The 17,386-nt window shown below is 36.6% G+C and overlaps 1 protein-coding gene across 1 annotated transcript in view; it reads left to right on the top strand.

Annotated features, from left to right (window-relative positions):
• agbl1 (AGBL carboxypeptidase 1) overlaps positions 1 to 17,386 on the top strand; it is a 179,927-nt gene that overhangs the window by 132,074 nt on the left and 30,467 nt on the right. The window contains exon 23 of the mRNA XM_088641438.1: positions 10,031 to 10,194. Coding sequence (XP_088497564.1) covers positions 10,031 to 10,194 — 164 coding nt within the window. The remainder of the gene's footprint in view (positions 1 to 10,030; positions 10,195 to 17,386) is intronic.

A 17,386-nucleotide genomic window follows, 5' to 3' on the forward strand; every position in this document is an offset into this window, starting at 1 on the left:
AATTTGATAATCAAGGAGAGTGACATTATCAACCCAGTTTTACCCAGCCTATAAGAAAAGCTTTTTGCTGTCTCCTGACATTAGAGTGAAAGCAGTTTTGTGTAATGAATGTGTGCCACATACATTACCCCCCAGTGGTGGTGTTTAAGAATGCTTGGTGTTTTTTTTTGTAAATATGTAGATTTAAATAGTGATGGCAGACATAATGAATAAATTATGGTGTTATTTGTTGAACAGCTACAAAACTCTTATTGATTAATTTATAATTTGGAGGCAGAAGACTTTTTTTTAAGAACTGGGGTGTATGTCAATGCTGCTCTTCCAGACTGAAATGCTCTAGGTTGTAAATATTATATATTTAAGTTTTTAGAATTGAAGGATAGCCAAATCACTTTTATTTTCTCTGAATGTCTGGTTTTACAGTGCATTGAAACATTACCACAAATGCCTCCTGAGGGTGACAAAAATACACAAATACACAAAAATATTTTCACCTGTATTGCAAATATCACTTTCAAGTTCAAGAGCCAAATGCAGAAAAAACCGATTGTGAACTCTGAATGACATGGACATCCCTCCTCAAAGGGCAGACAGCACTGCATTAAACCAGCCAGGAGAAGAATGTTGAGTCCTTTAGAATCCCAATTAATGCACTCCAGTGGAGAGGAAGTGAAGCAGTGCCATGGAGGTAGGAATTGTAGCTGAGGGGCAGGAGATAATGAGGAACACTTTTCAGGAAACTGTATTAAGCCATGATTTATTAGATTTCAGTACATGTAATGAGGTACAAAATTGATAAGACAACAAACATTTTGTTTCACCTTTGCCTCAGACCTTTAAAGGATGTTTACTATCCAATTTTACACCTTCTATATTGAGTTGTTAAGTATAAAATGAGACACAAAGTGGTGTATGTTAGACATTTCTAACATGGGGCTAAGTGCCATGAGGCACAAGGCTACAGGTCTTTGCAGAGTCTTACTGCAAGGAATGAAATGCTACAAAAGATTTCAGCATAACCAAACACTATCTGATATCTTATACAGTAACTTGGCATTTTTTCTGTCCATTTTTTCCAACTCTATTATTAATTAATATCTTTTTGTTTATTACTTTGTTATATGCTTGGCCCTTGTGCAACAATGGATGGTCTTAAAAGAGCTTGGAAATATCATACTTCAGCATGGATTTGCTCCGAGTCTAAATTGAGCTGTATAGCCTAGGCGTTGCTGGTTTGAGACAGAGCTATGCCATTAGTCAAGTGTGACCAGGATTCCCTAATCTCAGGTTAGCTGATGATAAAATGTCCTAATCCCAGGAGAGGGATTGTCAGAGACTGAGCAGCAGTACACGCTTAGACAAGTACTGTCATGTTACTGTCATGTACTGTAGGCTTTAGCAGGCTGGAGTTCTCTCGATTGTCACTGGGAGCTTTCTGGGCACCTGTGATCTTACATTGACATCAGTGGGAGACGTGTCAACCAGTGCAATGACAGTCAAATGACAGTACCTTTCAGTGATTTGGAGGTTCACTGTATACAGTATGTGCACACGCCTAATTCAGGTGGCCTATAGAATGAGGGAAACATTCAATAGGAATAAAATTCTATAGAAATAAAAAAGAAACATATATTGTAGTAGTTCAGGTGGGTAGCTGCGTCAGCATGCGTAGGCTGCAAAGGAACAAGTAATAGGTTTATTCCATGCTGAAAAAAGAAGAAAGAAAACACAACGTTTCAGCCGTGGAGCCTTCTTCAGGTGTCATATACACCAAGACATTCAGTGCATGGCTTCAACTCTCACTTTACCTTGGGTGCCACAGTGGTGAGACTCACTGCACACTTGCCAACACAGCCCCTGTGACCTCAGTAAATAATTTCTGAAGGTCACTGTGAAAGTGTATTTTCATAAAATATTCATCAAGATGTAATCTGGAAAAATAAAGCAGTTTTAGAGAAGTTAAAATGTCTTGAACACTAAGCAAGGAATTTCAGTTTGAGGGCATCTCTGATGAATGCTTCTTGGAGGAAATATCAACCTATTATCAATTTCCTGAGTGCTTTATGCTCAGTACTGCTTCTGGGGACATTACTAGTACGATAGCAACTTACAAGACTATTTGAATGCAGCTCTCTCAAGCCACACAGACCTGTTAATGAGATACTTTGGGATTTCAGTGTCGTGCTGAGACCTTGTCTGCTGACAGCCTCAAATCTGTGTAATTTACAAGAGATCAGAGGCTACCTTTCTGAATGAATAGAAGGTTTACATTTCAAATGAAAGGAAAGCAACAACCAAATAACGGATAACAAATATTAAGAGATTATGATGCACACCGATGTTCATATATTATATGTGTTAGACAGCAGTGTAATTTAGCAGGAAAAATGAATGTTTTTAAAAAGAAAATGTCCATCTATAGAGTAAGAATTGGAATCAAGTAATTAGCTGACGGTGTTGTTGAAATGTTGATGTTCACTTCTGTTTCAAGAATATACTGGTGGGAAAATACAGAAATGTACAATGGTGTACATTAAGTCTAAGTGAAGATATAATTTGGAAATGTAATTTTAAAGCTTCTTCACTTACTGGTTTAATCATACTGTATGTAGTCAAAGATTGTGAATAGCCGGAAGTTAATTAAGAGCATCATCAAAGCCTAGAGCTCTGGCACCTACACCATCCTGATAAATTTTTAAATGTTCTTGGGCAATAACACATCTTGAAAACCACATGGCCGCATATTCCAGATACTGTATGGGAGAAATATTATACAAAACAACTTCCCATATATGGAAAAAGAACAGTTGCCATATACTGTACTTCACTGAGCACCTAAACAATACTTGTACTTGTATATCCTAAGAGGAAAGGCTGAGGGATGATTTGATAACTTTTCTCAAAACCTTGTTTTGGGATCAGGCAGTTCTTCTAAATTATAATGAGATCAAGATTAATTAGAAATTAGGAATGGACACAAGATAAATTTTCTTTATAACCCACATAACATATAGGTTCTACACATTTACTTTTTTAAATACTATTACATTTGCATGCTACTATATATTTTTTATTTTAATTTTAATCATAGATTAATATGCAGAAAACACAGACATATACTATACACAGTATATATATATACAGTATATAGGAATTATGGCAATGATTATTAATTAGCTCTGGATATTTCCCAACATATGAATGCAGAAAGATCTCAAACAGACATTTAATTTCACTTTTTCATATACTGTGTAAAATCAAAGCTAGCAGCCACAAGTGGTGCTCATCAGTGCAGCATGCATGGATAGGTGGTGAGGGATTGACAGTGTGGGATGCTAGAATTACAACTAGAATACTGTAGAGCCAGTATTCAGCCAGTCCTCCTTCCACTGCTGGTGAAAAGGGTAAATATATACTGCATGTGAGCACAATACAATTTAAGAAGTTTGTTCCACTCTAGATGAAAATGCATGTGACTAGGGTCTATAAATGTATGACTTGCACTGTGGTTTGAATTTAGTTAATGCATAGTTTAGAAGCAGGTAGAGCTGTCAAGTGAATTTAGAAGGATGTTGTATTTCAGGAGTTTTCCAGCTACACACAAGGAACAGTTTGTTTAAATCGTATTTCTATGGCATTGAGACTTTAAATCCCTTCATCAGATGGTACTTTCTAATGCCTGCAAAAAAGGTTTAAAATATTGATAAGATGTGGTGACCTATTTAAAAATTCTAAAATGCCATTGAATTGTTCTGTAATTAAAAAAGGTCCCAATATACAGTACAGTACACAGTAATGTCAAATACTTCAGATAAAAAACATTAATTTTCCATTTGTATGTGTGATTTATTACTGTATATAACATTTCATTTGCTGCTTTATACTGTGCTGTTTTAATAGGTTGTTTCTGAGCTCATTGCAAATAAAAAAAATACTTTACAGAATACAACTACAGTACATTAATATAAGGCAAGTGGAAAATTCTGATCAGATTTTTTAAAATCACTGTTGAAATTGCTAACATTTTTATCACGCAATCTTTATGAGAGCACTAAAACAAACCTCAGTTAATATTCTAGTGTAGGGATTTTCCACTAATTATAAAAAAATGTATGTGCGTTTCGTAATAAAAGAGTCTCTCTCCATATAATAACTTAAAATGAAACACCAACTTCCACAGGTTTAAGTACAGTATTTCAGTAGGGTGCTCTCTGTGGAGTTCTTTAAGTGGTTAAGGTTGACCCAGAGGTGATAAGTAGAAACTCTTAGTCAAGTATCCAATATGGAGAAGGTGTCAGCATGCAGAGTTAAGAAGGAGTCAATGTGCTGTATTGAGAAGGCTTCAGTATGCCAGTCCAGGGAGGAAGGGCTGTGAAATGGAAAGATTTGTACTCTTTATGAACAGGGCAAAGTTTAAACCTTGCTATATTTTTTTATTCCCGCTCATAATCTTTGTATCTTTACTGATGTAATTCTTCAAGGTCTTTTAAAGACTTACTAGAATCAAGATGCATTTGCTATTAAACTTTTCCCTGAACTGAGGTGTTCAGTTTCATATAATTAGACCTATTAATTAAGTGTCGGTTTGCTCAGAATGGAAGGCAGAAAATATCAATAACTTTGGTTTAGTCCAAAATAAAAAAGAATCAGCCTGTTTCTATGTCATGTTTCTGACATGGCTCAGCGTATACAATGTGGGTAGTGTGGAACAGAGCCTGTTAAGTGGTGGGATACATTGGCACCAGCTGGTGGTAACTAGCCTTCAATGTGTGACTTGTTTCAGAAGGATCTTTTTGGAAAACACTGTTGCACCACTGATTATGATGAAAAGGCGGATCTGAGCTGCTTGCAAATTTAGAACTGCTCAAAGATTAGTTGTGTACTAAGCTGTACTCACACTCACAAAAATAATTTTAATTTGCTTCCAAAATTAGTTATTTGTTTTAGCAGATACATTTTATATTAAAAACTAAAAATGCATTTCCTCACTCCTATCGATAAATATTAATTAACACAGAATATTTTCCCTGTGTCTTACACTAATGTATTTTACATTTGTATTTCACAGTACTCTCTTTCTTGATTTTTGAGTCGTTTTAAACTCTTTACATTGTTTTTTTTACATTTTCCATAATCGATTCGTTAAACCATTTGGATCATGAATATACAGTATTTTTGACAAGGAAAAACCTGAAAAAAGCATTTCATGAACTGGCAAGAGCATTGTTAAGCAAAAATATTCCTCTACTATAACATCATTATAGTTATATTTTAAAATAATATCCTAATTTTAATAAAGTCTTTTATTAGTATTAGTATTTACTGTACTTCAGCTAAAAAAAACTGCAGTGCTTATACAGATAGAATGATGATGTTAGTGAAAGAATTAAAGTTGAAGCTTAGACAATTACCTTCTGTTCCTTCAAAATGGGACACCTTGTCAGTGCTGACACAAAATAGGAAGAAATAATCACTAAACAATACATTTTTCTCATAAATTTCAAATGAGCCCAAAGATGAGACATCTAAAATCTCAAGACAACACAGGTTCTGTATTGTATCACTAAGAACACCCTTCATTAATACTCCAAATGTAGAGGTAATATAGTGTTTTAAAATGGTATGTTTTCACAGCATAAAACATTCATGAAGTGCTGTAAAATAGTTGAACCCTGACATTTTAAATTCCTTGATTTATTTCTCAGAATAGATTTTTCTTCTCAATAGAATAGGATCGTAATGCAGATGTGACTGATAAGACAAGCTCACATCTTATGCCTCCTGCAGACTACACATCTTCAATTGAAGCCATGTCTCAACTTGTTATAGAACAGAATGTGTGCAAACTACTTTGCCACTTGACTGGTGGCATTTACCTAGAGTTAACAAGATCCAGCAGGAAAGCGCTAATCACAAGATAAATGGAACAGCCTGCTCGAAAGGGCAAGAGCACTGTCTCAAGTGCCTGTCAATTGTCCCTCAGACTTTTTGGCTACCTTCTTTTAAACACATGTAAAGCCATACCACTCTTTTCCAAACAGTATGAAATAGCGGCAAAGGTAAATTCAAAAATCACCTGCAAATCGATTTTTCCTTTTTTCTGCAATATGCTGCCAAGGCTTTTAAATAATTATTAGGCAGCGTTTAACTGCCTTATACCAACATCACAGAAAACCAACATCTCCTAAGATAAGAATAAAAAAAAAGCTTTTCCTTCTTAACAAGAGGGTATTTAAAAAGATGATTAATGGATGCAACCTACACAAAACATTTTTCGTTTATTCATATTTTGCCGACTGCTTTCTGATCACAGGAGATAGCACATTTACTGTATAACTTCCTATTAGGGACGTCCTACAAAGTTTCTACTTGTCCTATCAAGTACCAGACTTTAAAGATCAAATAATCTTAAACTGTGGCAACAAGTTTATCTTAATGACTGAGTAAGACATACTGTAAACAGGAACATATAAAACTATTTGTTAAATGCAAATAAAACATCCCAGGCATTTCTCCTTGCTTGCCTGCACAGTATAAACTTTATTATTGCTATAAAGGGAAACCATTTTGGGATAGTACAAGCATATTGCTCTGTGCTGTTTTTCTATAAAAAAGTCCAAGAAGACTTTCAAAAAGAGATATTTCTCATTGAAGTCTTTAAAGGAACTTGTCTAAAGGGAATAGCAATTTATCCAGGACCATGAGGAATTCATAGAGACCAAAAAGAAACATGCTAACCATTTGAAATATACTTGTTGTTTGGATATATTACCACAGTTATTTCTTCTTCATTGCCTGAAGTTAAACCTTTCCCCGTGTTTGAAATGATACAGCTGAATACTGTATGTAACACAAATATTTAGATCCCTGACCACCTGCATTATGGAATCTAAAAGATAGTCACAAAGATCAGTTATGCATTACTCAAACTGAGCTGAGCTACCAAGCCCCAGAAATACCTGAGCACAAAGTGAACCTACAGCCCATCTCTGCCTGACCTGTGTTATCTAAGAGGATGGTGTAGTAGATATATAATTGGACACTAGGTGACATTAATTTAAATCTACAATATAAAAAGCAACACACTTTTTTCTCACGTAGTGTATCTGTAATATTGTTTAACATAGTGACACCTGGGCTGCTCTGTTGACAGATTTGCTCTCTGTGAATCTCATTAATAGGATCCTTGCCTGAGGCCTTGTTGTTTCATAGTATTTTACAGTTTGGTTTAGTCTTTGCTATTGCTTTGCTCTTGGCTAGTATTCTTCTAAAAATGCTTGCAACTTAATGACTTTCAAAAACGTTTTCCGAATATATAAAAGGAAAAACAAATAAACCAACAAACAGCAACATCTCATTCTAAGATCCAAAGTGTAAATCAAGATTAATCTGGGTTGGGGGTTTTGGCAGAAGTTCTCTATTAATTTTGCACTTCATGAAAAAGTCCTACACACTCAAAACAAAATACAACACTCGGCAAAAGCAGTTGCTTGAGGGATGTGCTGCAAAAATAATTGTACCCTAGCAATTTAAATGTCTCACTTTATTCCAGCTTCCTTTTGCAAATTCTTTATGGAACATTTATTTTTTTAGTCTCTATAGGAGTTCAACAGCCACAGCAATTATTACACAAACCGCAGCTGGGATTTTAACTCGCAAATGCACAAGAAGTACAAATCCTGATCTACTTTTGTTCTGGGCAACCTGTCAGATAATTTGATAGGCCTGCATTACAGTGGTGTAAGTGGTGGCTAACCTGACCAGCAACTGAAGCAGGCCGCTCTGCTGTGACATTACAAATATAGAGGAAAATTGATTTTTTCCAAGTAAACAGTCTCAGCTGTATGCTTTCCGCACATGTAAACCTCTTCCCCTTTCTAAATTATTGAACACCTATCCCCTGGATGTTATGTAGTTTTCAGTCACGGAGGTCCTGTCTCGTCTCTGTTTCATTGCCCCAGGGGTAATTGTGCAGCACGTGGCAGCAGGGGAGAGAGTGGCAAACACCACAGTCCCTCTGCAGAGGGCTGCAGGAGCACTGCCGCCCCCCGTGGGCCAGCAGCACCCACCGACAGCCTCGCCAAGCATGCAGGAGTGGACTGACAAAGAGTTGCATGTGGCCATGTTTTAACTTTCCTGCAGAGGTAGTCTGCACAGAAGGATAAAAGTGCCAGCAAAACAGCAAAGGGAAGGCAGTGCTGGCACAAAGGAGCAAGAAGAAATACCCATCAGGGAAATCTGACGAGTGTGGGAAAACTGTCCCTTTCACTCTTAAATGAAGGTGAACACAGCTCACAGTGGTGCAAGAGGGAAAAACTGCAGAATTGGGCAAAAAAAAATGATGCAAAACAAAATAGAAGTGTTGTGTATGCAAACAAAAACAAAATATTTATGAAAGGGACAAATGCACTGATACGCTGATGTCCTATTACATTAGCAGGAAATTTGATAAATTACCACTTCTCTGGGCTAATGAGAATTCTTCTCTTTATTAAAAAAGAACACCTATACTGTATGCAATGAAATGCATTAGTCCTATTTAATGAACACTTAATGGAATACACATGGGGAAAAATATATAATGGAAATGTGCTGATAACATGCTCAAACAAGCAGGTGTACAGTAGTTAGGCTATAGAGCAATCATTTGCATTGACTAAGAACTGAAGAGATTCTTAGTCAAACCAGGCACAAGCTAAAGTTAGTGGCTTCATACTCATACAACCAAAAAGTCAATTAGCAAATTGAAAAAAAACAACAACTCAAAATCAAGAAACAACCTACAGTATTTGGATGATCTTGCATTAGTGGTCTTCATTTCTCATTGTTTGATACTGGAAATATGGAACAAGCTGTCCAGCCATGTTGTTGAATGATACTTTGTGTTCCTTGAAGAAATGGCTGTATGAAATCCTTGGATTATTATTTACTAACTACCAAATGGGCTAGAAGTGCCAAATGCTCTTGTCTCCTTGTATCCTTTATTATTTTTCTCTGTGTTATAGTTACTACATGATAGATATTTTGAAAGGGACACTTTACCCAGGATGCATGGATAACAGCTGCCTTTCTATTCTTCTACAGACTCAAACCTAAAACATGCCTACATTAGTTTTTATTAAATTGTCTGCAAGCTGCAAAAACCGAGCCCTCAAGGCACAGAGTGTGCATTAATTGGTACTGTTCATACGTGTGTGTCAAAGAGAAAAGGAGGAGACTACAACAGTGAATAGCTGCACGAACACAAATGCTCATTTCATCAGGAGGTAAAACCATCATACTGTCAGTCTCTCAGTTTCTCCTCAGGACCCCCTGTGTGTTCTGGTTCTCATGCCAGCTGAGCACTTAATTACTTGCTTATTACTTATTGAACCTTTAATTGAACTATTTTCCTAATTGGATCTTCTTAACTATGTCTTCACTCAATCCTCGGTTCCCAGAAATAACTTGCTTTAAGTGTTCAGTTGCTTTGGCAAACAAAGCTCAGCCTGTCCTCAGCTTTTTCAATAAATTGATTCCTCTGCAGCTGTCTAACACCTTTAAAATGGTTACCAGGTAATTCTGCATTGTCGCACAGTTTCAAACACTTCCATAGTAAGTGGTTCTTGCGATGCAAAGGATCGGTTGCCAATTGAATGGAACACCTTACTGTATGTAAATTTTCCCCTTTAGTTTTGATTTATCATTACTTAAGCTCTATTGTATTAAGCACATTGAGCTCAGAATCCAATGAAGGGGAAAATAATCCATATTTAATGCTTATGTTATTCAGCCACCCCAAGGTGCTTAAATACCAGATGCACAGGCATTCAAATAATGTACCTAATTGATTTTTGAAACCCAGTAATTGATATACTTTGCAAATTTTTAAAGAGGTAGAGAAACTCTGTACCTCTTGTTTAAATTAAAATCCAATAGTGTAACTAATCAATTAGATACAAGGGGTTCAGAGCAGAAGGTCTGAGTGACCTTATATACTGTAGATGGACTTGAAGGACCAGATACTGAATCGTTTGTGTGTGTGCATTAGGGTCTGCAGCTTGGTACCCGGGAGCTGGAGGAGATGGGGGCAAAGTTCTGCCAGAGTCTGCTGTCTCTGAAAGGGAACACTCTGCTCTACAGCAAGAAGCTCATTAAACACGCTTCTGCGCTTTTCAACCTGGACGACAACATCCTAGATCACAAGTCCCACAGGTGAGTCCACTGCCTTGCTTCTGCTAAGTTTACTCAGGTGGTCTAAGCAAAGTGAGCTATAATATGGTCAGTGGCTAAAACACTGGAAAGCCCATCCCACTTCATAGACAGACCCAGTGGTAGACAATGCCTGCTTGTCTCGAGGGGCAGGAGACAGACTTCTATGATCTAACCTGGCCAGAACAATCATCGGTATCTTAATTAACAAGTGAAATGTGCTGATCAATCCTACAAGCCACTGCTCTCATCACAACCTCATTTGAACCTCATGCTGCTTGAAGAACTGGATGGGAATGGGGTATAACATTTCAAAACACTGAAACATTGAAACTCGGAGAAAAGGAAGCATGAGACATCTGTGAAACAAAAAAAAAACTGAACTGAACTGTTACACTGATTTTGCTGTTAAGAACATTAGAGTCTCCCTCATCAGGGGGAGTGACATTTTATTTTTTTGGCTTAACTGCAGCTTGTGTGAGAGGTGATGTAGGGTGCTCAGAAGCACCTGAAACAGATTCTTTGTTTATACTGTACTTTTATCAGTATGGCTCCTTGTTTCTTCGGCTGATCTTATGGAAATATGTGATGGTCAGGGAGACAGATTACTAATTTGATTTTGTAGTTTCTGACTTTTACTGTACATGACATACCTTTTTAAACCTTTTGCAAAAATAGTATCTTGTGCCTCTGAAACTTCAGTTGTACACAAGCTATGGGTTGTGATGAGAGCCCGCCTGACCTTGGTTCTCCGTCATGCCTGGTATACTGACATACACTGCTCCCCTGTGAAATCTGTGCAATTGTAATGGAATTGGAGACACCTCATGTTTTAAAAGCAACATTGAAGATAGAAAGCTTCCAGAAATTTCCAGTTCCTCAACTTTCTTACAAGAGCTATAGATTGCAGAATATTTGTAGGCTAGTCTCATCACATATAATTGTCTAAACTGTTCTGTTAATTTAAAGGTTTTTAGATCCCTTTGCATGTATTTGAATTGGTATCTCATATTTTCATAAAGATCTCATATCCAGGTTCCTTTTTGTCCCTGCAGTGATGTAGAGTCTTTGCCTAGAGTATTATATAATCCCAACACAGAATACAGTCCAGTATTATTTCTGTATAACCTACTAATCAGTGTGACTTCTGAAATACATTTTTACATTCTGCAATCATTTCTGCCAGAGAAACCAATCAAATGGTAATTGAAAATAAAAGAGTGCTTTCAGCAACCTTGAATACAAAACACATACAGTACTTAAACCTTTTGTTTGCAGCTGGAGTAACTAACTCTACTGCATTTACTGCACTGCTCATTAAACATGTTTTAGTTTTGGTAAAGCATTATTTGAAATAGATTATTTTCTTCCGAAGCTTATTGTGTTATTCATATATCCGTACACAGTACAGTATTTGGAACAATTATGTAACAAAACACTCATCCATCATAATGAAAATCATTGCCTATTCCTCTTCCTTCACTGTAAATCAATGCATTGCTCCTGGGATGCCAGGTAAAATAAAATATATAATTTGAAATTCTATAGGCCTTGATAAAATGTGTGGATTACGTATGAATTGTACATTATGATAAAGAATGACTGCCGTCTTTTAAGTGGTCAAACCATTTTTTGCTTATAATCCTACATGAGCACCAAGGATTGTATCATCTGTCACAAAACAAAATGTATTGCCTCTTCTGAAGCTCTTGTTTCCAAATGTTTAATCCAATAAATTATTTCTTAAAAGCTGTAAACAAAATGTTTTACAGGCTTGTTAAAGGTGGGTTTCCAGATTTTGTTTGTGAGAAGTGACCACAGTGGATTCCTCTATCATGAGCTCTTTGACCTTATGTTTTCAGGGGCTTTGCAAAATTACTGTAATGAACTCTCAGATCAAAGAAGGGCAACATAAAACAGAGTTGAAGCTTTCATTCTTTTTATGCTGCAGTAGGGTGCAATTCAAATAAATTAAATAGGTGTGTGGAGGTTTGTGGAAAGCGTACTCTCTAAAGTATAGTAAAGCAAGGATATGGAGTCACACCTAGAAACTTAAAGGGAATAAATTTAGGACAGGACACACATGAATTATAGGAATTGTAATTGGATGGCTTCACCTGATTTTCATCCCTTCTTACATTCTTAAAGCATGCATACGGTTGTCATGAGTGGATATGAATCACACATCAGTGTACAAATCCAATTCAGAGCAAACATTGTTCTTATATTGATTTAGATGTGCAGCTCTAATAAACGGTCAGTTTGGTCCTTGAGTCTGTGAGAAAACAGGCTAACGTGTCATCTGCAAAAGTTGTTGTTGGAGGATGGATTATTTATGACTATGGGTTTCTTCGAATTTTGCTCAAAAGTAAGGGTTCTCTCCCTATTTTTATGGGTTGTGGTTGTATTGGAAGAGGACTGTGGGAGTGTGGAACAAACTATCATGCTGGAGTATCAAGCTATTATATTGTACTGTACAGCGAATGTTGTTGAAGATGAAACCCTGTACTCTTTCAAGAAACACCTGGATGAGATTCTCCAATTAGAATAGAACCTTCTTTTTATGAAAATGTTGTTTGGATTGACCCTCAGATCAATTAGCTACTACTATAACTACCAAACTAGCTAGATGGCGCAAATGACCTCCACTCATCTGAAACCTTTCCTGTGTTCTTACCAATGGGCAGATAAAGATTTGACCTTAATATTACCACTGTAAGGGATTAATCTAAAATGTTATGCCTATGGGTGTTGTTGTCCTAAAATGTGAGATGAAAGCTCAATATTTGTAGTCAAAATCCACAGAAAGGAAGTGAATTGTTACTAGGTATTCAGTTAATTGTGCATACATTAGAGGTTCGTAGACTTCACTGTCAAAAAATGAAAAAGAATCCCTGGTTATAAAGGAAAAAGCAACATTGACGCATATGCAAGTGCTTTTGTTTTTTTTTTGTATTCATGAATCTGCAGTATTCCAGAAAGCAAAGACTCTGTTGCTTTAAAAATAACCAACTCCCCCACAGTTTATGAAAGGCCTTCATGTTTTCTGTTGTGCAGGATAACAAGTGCTGAGGTTTACGTGTCTAGATGTCTTCTGCCTGCATTGAAGTGGCATTCTGATCAGTCTCTCTGACAGCCAACACAGCGGCTGTCAGCAGATGAATATCGCCTCCCCTTTCCAGCCAGCTCACTGTCTGCATGATGCAGACCCACGCCACCTCTGCGCTCTTCTTTTTTCTTTTTCCTACTCTTAGCCTACAGATGCAGGGAACTTTGCCATTGTGAAATGTTCACCTCTCAATCCAATCCATGTAATTGCTTCTTTCAGAGAATTAAATACTCTATAAAAATCCTAATTTCAAATTCTGCTATGGTCACTGCTCATAAACAAGTTTTAAGTTGTAAAGTACATTTATGCAAACACATGTAACAAAAAATTTGAATAGGGTGTTTTTAAAATGCACAAAAGAGCAATCAGGTTTATTTAAGATTAATTTGTTTTTGAAACATCAATTGAAAGTCGAGCTTTATAGCTTATACTCAAATCTTCACTGAAACCAGAGTGATCTCCCAGCCCATAACAGATTTTGCAAATCAGTCAGCACTTTCATGTCCTGCCTTAAAACTCAATTTTGTGTACCTTTGTGTACCTTTTAATCTTGTATGATTTACTGTATTCAGTTGTGTATACCTGTCTCTATCCTTTTATTAGAATGCACCTTGAGATGCAGTGTCATGCAAGAAATAAAGAAATAAATATCATTCAATTATTTATTTCTTATTCTTCTTATTATAAAGACGTTATTCAAAATTAACACATGTATTCTGCTGACCTAGCTATTTATCCATCCTTCTGTCCTGTTTTCAGTTTTAATTTTTTATTCACTGGCCTGATAAAAATATCAGAAAGCCTTGTCCTCTTTTATATATAGTAGCAGCATGAAGAGAGACACTTTCAGATACTGTGTGTGCTGTCCTACAATGCTCAAGAAAAAGGAATGTAATAGATTACTGCTTTTTCAATTTAAATCTTAGGACAACACAAGACCACGATTATTCATTTTATTACAGTGATGGTCTTTTCATGACACGTTCCACACAATTTCAAATTTGTCTCAAAGTCTTTAAGAGTCAATGCATTCACCCATAAATCAGAAACATAAACAATATATTGTGTCACTATGTTCATAATTAAGAAATATGCATTTTGAAAAATAAGATGATTAAAAGGGCAGATAAGTCTGACAAGTTGAAATTCAGTCCATCAGTCAACCTGTATGGATCTTGAAAAATAACATGGATGAATGATAGAATTCTGGACTTTTTAATTCCACTACTGTTAAAATAAGTATTACCATTGTACAAATTACAGCATTTCCAATACACCTACTTGTCAGCAATAGTGTAGAGGCAATAGCTATACTAATCCAAGATGTAATTGCATTATCAGCAGAAGTGTATACAACTTTTTGGCAAGGCCCTTTTGGAATAGACAGTTTGTGATTGAGAGGCTGTCTGGTTCTATTTGTATTCACTTGAAATGGCTAATGATGTTTCTGCTTCCTGAAATCTTTCCTTTAATGTTGCCAGACATGTTTGCTTTCTCTCTACACCAAATCACCCCGCCTCAAACAAGTGAGAAAATGTTTCATTCAGCTCCGCAAGGCAGAGCTTCATATTTTGTACACATTTATTTTAACAAAGGAACTCATAACATATTTACAAAACTGCTGTTTTAATCAAGTTCAGTGGAGCTGAAACTCTGGGGTCCAGAGATCTATTGCATTTGCAAGTCTTGCAGACAGTGTAAGGATCAAGCTGAGCACAAGTGTGTTACAGATTTGAGTGCATTTTAGTTTTGGATGGAGTCTCTATTCAGGCTTTCAAAATGTGTGAAGTCAGTTGTAAAACATTTTTACATAGGCTCATGCGGTAGGTAAGAAGCACTACTTGTCAACAGAAGTCTTCTAATCAGGACATTTTAAAGTCATTTTGTGTGTACATGTATGCAGTACTCAAATAACCATGTTTTTATAACCATTCAAACACATATATCAAGATAAGTGCTTTCATTTCATACTCTTACTATTTACCATCCTTAAGTATTTAAGAAAATTAATTGGAGGAGACCAATTAGTGCATCTTGCATGTTGGGTTACTGCTGTATGAGCTGATTGACCCACAGTTATTGTCTAGTTGTTTCTGTTCAGAATTACCTTCAACAGCATGGCTTTCCAGCTTTTTCCTGACACGCCTTGTCTTTGTTATACAGAATAACCTGTATTGACCCTGTATTAAAAGAGATAAAGGCAACACGATAAAGATATAGATACAAATAATATTCACATGGATAAAATAATTAAGATAAACAAACACACAAAGTATGTACTAATGTAGTTACGGTATATTTGTTGCTATAATTTCACTGTAATTTAATCACAGCATCTGGACTTATTACCCAGATGTAATGGTGGCACTGAAACTGAAACAGCAGTTACAGTACGTTGACATCACTCCCTTTGGACCTAGTTAGTGTTGCAGTCTCTCTGAGCAGATGACCTGGACACTTGGCACAGAGAGAGGAGGGATGCCATGTGACTCTGAGACTGTTGGTGCCTGTGGGCAATCATGATCAAATTCCACTTGAGGACAGGTCTGCAGTATTCACACATACATACTGCAGCGAGCTCTACAGGGTGCATACAGTCTGTGTATAGACTAATTGCTCTTCAGACTAGTGCCTTGCAATTCGGCTGGCAGTCTCAGCCCTGTGCTGAGCAGTCCTTTATGTCCCTAGGTATCCTTTGGAGCCACATTCACTAACCATCAGGCAGATTGAGAGTGAAACTGAAAGAGCATCCATCCTGCCCACTGACTCCGATCAGTAATGATCAGATCAAAATTGATTTGCCTGAGGATGACTGACACTGAAACATGTACTGCCATTTATTTTCCAAATATACTGTAACTTGAGAGATTGACTCCCAAGCACACCTCATACAGTATATTATTCCATCAAAAGAACAAGTAATAGGTTTATTCCATGCTGAAAAGAGAAGAAAGAAAACACAGCGTTTCGGTTGTGTAGCCTTCTTCGGGTGTAAAGGCTCCACAGCCGAAATGTTGTGTTTTCTATCTTCTCTTTTCAGCATGGAATAAACCTATTACTTGTTCCTTTGCAGCCTAGGCATGCTGACGCAGCTACTGTACCCACCTGAACTACAGATGCAGCCATTCAATATGGGCGAGGTATTTTGCGGCATACCCTGATGGGCGAATAAATTCATTATTCCCTTGCTCAGTGTTACTTTAGATACACAGCATTCATTACAATGCTTAAGCAGGTGTTTGGTAAACCTTGCTCAAGGGCCAATTGCAAGGCATAGATAGAATGGCCCCAAAGATCCTCCCAAAATAAACCTTCCATTTTACTTAAGCTAGAGGCATTTAAAAAAAGGTGACCACAAAAAGGTTACTAAAAAGCATACAACATACTTATCTTTTCAGTTCCATGGTAATTGTGTTGTTGGGTTTTGTTGTCAGTTTTGAAGCTTTAAATGGACTAGGATGCTCACCTCTGTCTTACACAAGCTCTATACTTTGCAAAGGACTGATGGCAGGCAAATTTTAAAAACACAGACCAAAATATGCTTGATTATAAAGTAAGAATACTTTACAATCAACCTCAAAGTGGTTGGTTTGAGGACTACAGTCTGATGTGTGTACTGTTAAGAGTTTGGTTGGATGTCTAGGAGCACATCATTCTTCTGAATAGGTCTAAGGCACAGTACATGCCACACACATGCTTCTGTCAGCACAAAGGTGTTTAAGTGTTTATCTCCATGCTGCATTTTTTATTCTGTTTTTCTGTCCCACTACATAGACAGAGGAGTCAAACACAGCATAGTTTTTACAGGTACATTCAGGTACTGTACATGCCTGACTTGATGCACAGTTTAAAATAGCTGGAAATCACTTGCAGATAAATAACATTTGTCCATGTTTTACTTTTTTGTTAATAAACCGTCTTTTAAACCATGCATATACGGTATGTCTAATATTTGTACAACAAAAAAGTAGCCTATTGGCATTTTGGTGTTTAGTGATATTGTTTGAATTGAGATTAAATATGACTATATTGGTTTTAATTAAACTAACATTTGAAGAAAACAGCATTGAAGTAACTGCATATAAA

Source organism: Lepisosteus platostomus, chromosome 7, assembly GCF_059453375.1.
Source record: "Lepisosteus platostomus isolate fLepPlt1 chromosome 7, fLepPlt1.hap1, whole genome shotgun sequence".
In the NCBI taxonomy this organism is placed as follows: Eukaryota; Metazoa; Chordata; class Actinopteri; order Semionotiformes; family Lepisosteidae; genus Lepisosteus; species Lepisosteus platostomus.